Below are 6,557 nucleotides of genomic sequence, written 5' to 3'. Positions count from 1 at the left end.
TAACTCTCATAAAATGTTAACACATTCTAGTTTTATTACCATACTACAACACATTTTAGGATGGAATATTTCCTTTAAATAAATGATAATAACTAATCAGAGGTTTAACATGCAATTGTCCATTTTGGTCAAGATGAACATATTGATTGTTTCTTTTAAAGCAAGTGCAACTGCTCCTTATTTTAAATGTAAGTATTTTTTAAACCTATTGAAAGTGCACTCATTACATAAAATAAAGAAGGTACTGAAGAGCAAACACTGGTAGACATGAACTGAGTCACAACAGGAAGTGGTGAAAAAAAACAGGGAACATTGAGATGGCAGGCAGACAGCTGTTGTAATCTGTAGACCTAAATTAATTTAGTCTATTGAAACCAATATAACATGACTAGTGTTAATTCAATACTAAAGAGAGTTATTTCCATTGATCTTTATTGATTATGTCTTTTCTTCTGTTAGCAGAACATCGCAGTCTGCAACATCTGTGGTCCGAATAGTGATTCACCTGCTGGCCCAGATCCACCATCACTTCTGCCTGCCATTTCTACCAGTGTATAGACAAAATCAAATGCTGAACATACACTGAAGTTTGACAGTTATGTTCATGCTTAAAAGGTTTGAACATGTAGGGGAACCTACTGTATATGCAGAAAAGTCTTATAAATCTTATAAATTCCAAAGTATAAAGTATTGTACTGTTATATTTGTTTTTCTGTGTGTCTTGTTGTCAAGTATTATAAACATGTTTTGACCAGTGACCTTACAAGTAAGGAAAACTACACTATACAATAATTAATGAAGTACAGAAGGAGGTTATAATCACAAGAAGAATCCCACATGGTTATGTTCAGTTATGTTTTAATCTTTATACAGTCTATGGTTTTAATACATGAGGTTTTTTGAAACTTTAAAAAAAATTATATTTGCATTTGTCACTCTGATTAAAGAAATCTATATAGCTGTCCTCACTGAAGCAGCTGAGTTCAGCCCAGAGTTTGATGAACAGTTTGGAGGTACTTCAGTTGGATTTTTCATGTTGTTTGACTATACTTTTTCTCCTCTGCTCTCATTCAGTAAATGGAAAATTTAGTGCCACCTATAACATGAAAATACTTCAAATCCATTAACAATAGCACTTTTCATCATCATGCATCAGCTTTTACTGTCAACGCTATCTTTTTTTTGGAGTGCCAGTTTTACTTGTGTAATTTTCCCACAGGCACTATTTGCCATTGATAGTGACATTAAATGGGTTGAAAATGACAGATGAAGATCTCCTCTTAAATGAGCACTGCAGAGCAAAAACTCTGATATCAAGTTACAACATAAACTCCAAAACAACTATCATCTGGAAATTTTAAAGGCAGTGGTGCAGAGAGAGTATCAAACATCCCTGCTGTGGCAAACTGAACAAAAAAAGTGAAAATCTATTGCAGCCATTTTAGCAATAAAATAAAAATTTTAAAAAAGCTTTTTAACTGTTTTGATTTGTTTAATTATTCTCTTTATTTAAACCTATTTTTCTCACTGTTTTTATTTCTATTGTGTGTTACTTTTTGTGATATTTCTTCTTTTATTCTTATTATTGATGAATGATTCTGGTTTCATGTGTCTATTTGCTGCAAAACTGATTTCCAAAGTGAGACATTAAAGAATGAACTAAACTGAAGTCATTTCTAGCCATTGAGGCCCTGTCAGAAAACTGCAAGAAACTCCATCCACATCCATGGAGTTTTACTGTCAGACTTGATATTGATTTGTAGATAGATGAATATATTTTCCCTTTACATCCCTGCTAAATGATCCCTATATACATGACAGTAATTGTTATATACATTACATTACACATGTAACTCAGTGAAAGAGGAGTTCTGTTCCACACTGTACAGACTGTGATGCTGCAGAGATCTGGAACCCGCTGATGATACAGAACCACAGACAGACAGACACAGTGCTGCCAGAACAAATCAGTCCTTCAACTCACATCTACTGAAAGTTCACAGAAATCTACTCAGAGAGACTTTTCTTTTGTTCTTTTTGTTCGTATTACTAAATTTGCATTGAATTTACTTCAAAAATGTCCATGGAATTGAGTGACATGTCAGGTAAGCTAGTAAAAAAATGTCATATGTCTTAAACTCTGAAAAACTGAGAAAAATTCTTCAATTCTGTATGTGAATATAGCTCAAATTTATGTGGTTAAACAATATTGATAAAGCCTTTAACAAGAGATAATCCTTACATTTGTCTTGAAATAAAGTTATTCTAAGGTACGCAATTACAATGTTTCAGAAGTTGTGTATTATTCTATTAATATGAGTATAAAGTATATGTATCAATGTTGAAAGGTCACTTTTTTAGTTTTAGATAGTGATAGAGTAAAGCCTTTGAGCAATCTATGTTAATGAGATCAACATTAATTTGTTTTGGGAAATATCTCTTGATAATTTTTTCCTTGTTGTATGAGATTCATTTGTCAAGAAAAAGTTTGTTGAAAAAGTAGTCAGTAAATGCACTAGTAAAATTTGAGTACATGGTGCTTTAACAATTTGAAGAAAAAAAACTGAAGCAATTTCATAAAATCATGTTTTTATATTTGAAAAAAAAAGGTAATTGTTTAATTTAATAGCAGGAAGTCACATGGCTAATTACAGAGTTCTAGGTTTAAAGAAAACTAAACCTGAAAATGTTTAGGTTGAAATAAACATAGTGGATTTTCATTCATGTCAGTGGACTTGCATTTATTATGCTTCCACTGGTTTGCACTTCGCTGTGCGTGTTTTGGAGTTAAAAGTTTGGGTTATTATCAAAAAATGTTTGCAATACCAACACATGATGACATAGATAGTGAGATAAAAATATACAATATATGTGGAATATAGTTTCTTTGGTCATCAGTTTCTCAGGTTTGCAGCAATTAAAGCAACCTGGAGAAAGATTTAATATTGACATTTTGATTTGAAAGAGCTTTTATGTCACTGGCCTTATTGGAAGTCGCTTATCTGGTGAGTTAGGGATTATTTTGCTTGTTTATTTCTCTGCTTCTACAGAAGAATCCTAACTTTTATCCCAAAAGATATGATCTCAAAGTGTTTGATATAATTTATGTGGTGAAGGAGTTTCTCAAAGTTTTAAACATGTGCAGGTGTGTGTTCAGGTACACCACAAAGCAGGAAACAAGCAGGAAAACTTGCATTAGAGATGAGTGACAGCATGACAAGGCCTGAGACACACTTCTTGTGTGTTTTGGCCGTATATGCTGTTAGGTGTACTGTTGATTGTGTCATGCTCTATGTGACAACATGTAATTTCATGTCGTGCTTTTCTCCTCTCATCTCTATCTCCTCTTCTTCCACAGATATTTTCCCAATATGTAAAGGAACCCTGCTGGCTTCACGCTACAAGGTGCAGGCCTTTCTTGGGGAGGGGAGCTTTGGAAAGGTTGCCAAGTGTGTGGATATTGTTAATGACACAAAGATGGCCGTGAAAATAATCAAAGACAAGCCCTATTTCACTCAGCGAGCATTGGAAGAGGTAGAGCACAAACAAAACTGAAACTGGACAACACACGTAACTTACATGCAGTTACATCTATCACATACTTAAAACCTCCCCACAGTAAAAGATTGCCATTCAGTTTGTCTTTAAGGTGACAGTGAGCAATAAAAATCTTCCACAGATAAAAATTCTCCAACAACTGCAGACTCTGGATGAGGACAAATGCAGTCTCGTAAGATGGAATGGCTTGTTCTTCCATGAAAGATTCATTTGTCTGAAGTTTGAGCTTCTTGACCTGAGTCTGTATGACTATATGAAGCAGAGAAGCTTCCAGCCTCTGTGCATAAGTGAGGTCCGCCCAGTTATACATCAGGTATGTTGGATTTCCTTCTTTACTATTCTCGGAAGTATCCATTGCAATGAGAAATCAATATCTATGTACTTTGTCTTGACCTAACAAGAATTAATAATTGTGTGTTGTCAGCTGACCACAGCCCTGCTCCACCTCGAGGCCCTGGAAATCATGCACGCTGATTTAAAGCCTGACAATATAATGGTTGTGGACCGTAGGCAGGAGGTGCTGCAAGTCAAGATCATTGACTTTGGCCTGGCTCGCCACGTGTCCGATGCTGTCCCGGGGTCATGTGTACAGTCACTGTGGTACAGGTAAGTGCAGCAACTGGAGAGTCATGTGGCAGAGATGCTGTACTGGGGAGCTCCCGGCTGTGTGGAAGTGTGTGAATGTGAGACACAGAATCACAGGGAAAGAGCCAGAGCTGATGTTACCCAGGAAAAATAAGGGTTTAGAACTGACAGCGTGACTGAAGATTTTCCTTTTCCTCTTTGCTTAGGGCTCCGGAGGTCATGCTGGGTCTGGTCTTCATGGAGCCAATAGACATGTGGTCTCTCGGTCTGGTTGCCGCAGAAATTGCTCTGGGCTTCCCACTTTTTCCCGGGTCTCACGAATATGACATGGTAAGCATCCTCTTTACAGACTGGAAAAAGTCCCTAAATTCTGGATTAGGTCCTCAATGAAGTATATTTACAAATGAGACGTCAGCACCTAGATCAAATGACAATATCTCTGTCTGTGTGTGTGTGTGTGTGCGCGCATGGTGTCTCCAGATGAAATTCATTGTGGAAACCCTGGGTCAGCCACCAGACTATTTGCTGAACAGTGGGCAAAACAGCACCCGCTTCTTTTGCATTGAGGGCAACTATAACAAGCAGACCTGGAAACTTAAGGTATCTATCGATCTATCGATCTATCTATCTATCTATCTATCTATCTGATGTAATGTTATGTGTCTGTCTCTTTGTAGACTCCTGAGTTATTTGCCAGGCAGACAGGGCACTATTACAAAGACACCAGACTCTTTCACTTCTGCTCTCTGGATACGTTGGAGGAGGTAAGTTGTCAGCTGTTAACTGACATTTAACAATAATATCTTCGGTTTAAATTGATATCTTGATTGGTATCCAATAAAGTTATTAGACCTGTTTTGACTGTAATTTCTTGTTGTTCCAGGGGATGTGTTTTGGTAACAAAGCTGAGCAGAATGAGCTGCGAAACTTTGTGGACCTCCTAAAAAAGATGCTACTGGTGGACAAAAATAGGCGAATAATACCCCTTCAAGTGCTGGAGCATCCATTCTTCTCTGTGGAGCAGCACGCTCACAGCAGCCAAAGTATAAACGATAAAAACCTGATGGTTGACATGGAGGAGGCTGAGGCATACGTCAGTCAACAGCTTTCCTCACAGGAGACGAGTGTCCACTCTTTTGCACTTTGCGATGTTGCATCCATGACCATGACTCCTCATATGGAAACAGTTTTTATTCATCCAGAAAATGTCTCGGCAAAGCTGGAGGATGAAGCAGCAGGGATCCAGCCTGGTTAGTCACATGTCTAAAGCCCTCACGATCTTCTTGAGTTTATTGCTTTGATCAAACTGACAACATACATCTTTGTGGCTTTCAGAGGTCACAGTGAAAACCAACAAGAGAGGCGGTGGTGTCAAGGAGTTCTTTAAGAGTATGAGACGAACCGTCGTCTCCTGGTTCCACCGTGAGGACAAAATGCCATGAATAAGCAAACCATCTGATCTACATGATCAGTCATGATTTATCATTTTTTTCATTTTTCATTTTATCATTTTGTCATTAAACCTGTTAAAAATGTGTTCATGATGTGTGAAGATAAGGCAAAGTGTAACAGAAATAACTGTGAAGTAAAATGCACAAATACACAGAACATACAGGTTTTTATACTGCATAGACATCATGCAAAGTCCTGGAGGTGCTCAGAATCATGCAAAGTTTGAAAATCAATGTTTCCATGGCAACTGAGCAAACTCTGCTGATAAGGACCATGAGATGTGGTTGAAGATTCCAGGGCAGCTACTTCTGCAAATGAACTTTGGGATGAGATTGTTTGTCAAATATGGTCAATATTTTCTAACATGCAAAAAGAAAGAGTCTGAGTTTTTCCCAGAAATGAACATTGAGATGTAACCCTGTGGATGGTATTTCATTCTCACTTAGCTGAGAGAGAGAAAATTAGATATTATTTGTTTTGTGTCGTGTACAAAAAAATGTAATCCTACCTCTGTCACCGTACTGCCTTATATGATATATGAAGTATTGATTGGGAGTGGTTTTACCAAAATTGAAGTACAGCTTTGGTCAGCAAAAGTGCATTAAACAAATCACTTGTCTAATTATTTGGCCAAATTTATGATCCCAACATAAGTATAGTAAATGTGTGTCCCCCATCGCCCAGAAATTCAATACAGAAATAGTAGAATGATTTCAATCTCTGTCACATAATTACAGAACAAACAACATCACACTTATTGTATATAACCAAATGTAGTAAATTAGACACTTTTGGCAAAGGCAAACTGTTGGTGTGATTCAGGTGGGAAAAGCCCTATGATCAGCACTCTGGACAGCACTGCTAACAGGGAATGTTGTCAAGCAGATATTTTGACTTGACATAGCAGGAAAAGCACTGGTGTCACCAATAACATTGTATGGATAACTCACTAAAATATTTTG

At 37.1% G+C, this 6,557-nt stretch overlaps 1 protein-coding gene across 1 annotated transcript; it reads left to right on the top strand.

The window, feature by feature from the left end:
* Positions 1-1,915: 1,915 nt before the first annotated feature.
* On the top strand, positions 1,916-5,680 carry LOC121886900 (homeodomain-interacting protein kinase 3-like). Its single transcript, XM_042397275.1, has 9 exons — positions 1,916-2,105; positions 3,359-3,534; positions 3,680-3,871; positions 3,983-4,164; positions 4,350-4,473; positions 4,624-4,743; positions 4,821-4,907; positions 5,027-5,393; positions 5,479-5,680. Exons 1-9 carry the CDS (start codon positions 2,078-2,080, stop codon positions 5,583-5,585), a joined length of 1,383 nt encoding a protein of 460 aa, XP_042253209.1. The 5' UTR covers positions 1,916-2,077; the 3' UTR covers positions 5,586-5,680.
* The last annotated feature ends 877 nt before the right edge of the window (positions 5,681-6,557 follow it).

The sequence above is a fragment of the Thunnus maccoyii genome, chromosome 2, assembly GCF_910596095.1.
Source record: "Thunnus maccoyii chromosome 2, fThuMac1.1, whole genome shotgun sequence".
Lineage (NCBI taxonomy): Eukaryota > Metazoa > Chordata > Actinopteri > Scombriformes > Scombridae > Thunnus > Thunnus maccoyii.
This window is presented reverse-complemented; position numbering and strand designations above follow the sequence as displayed.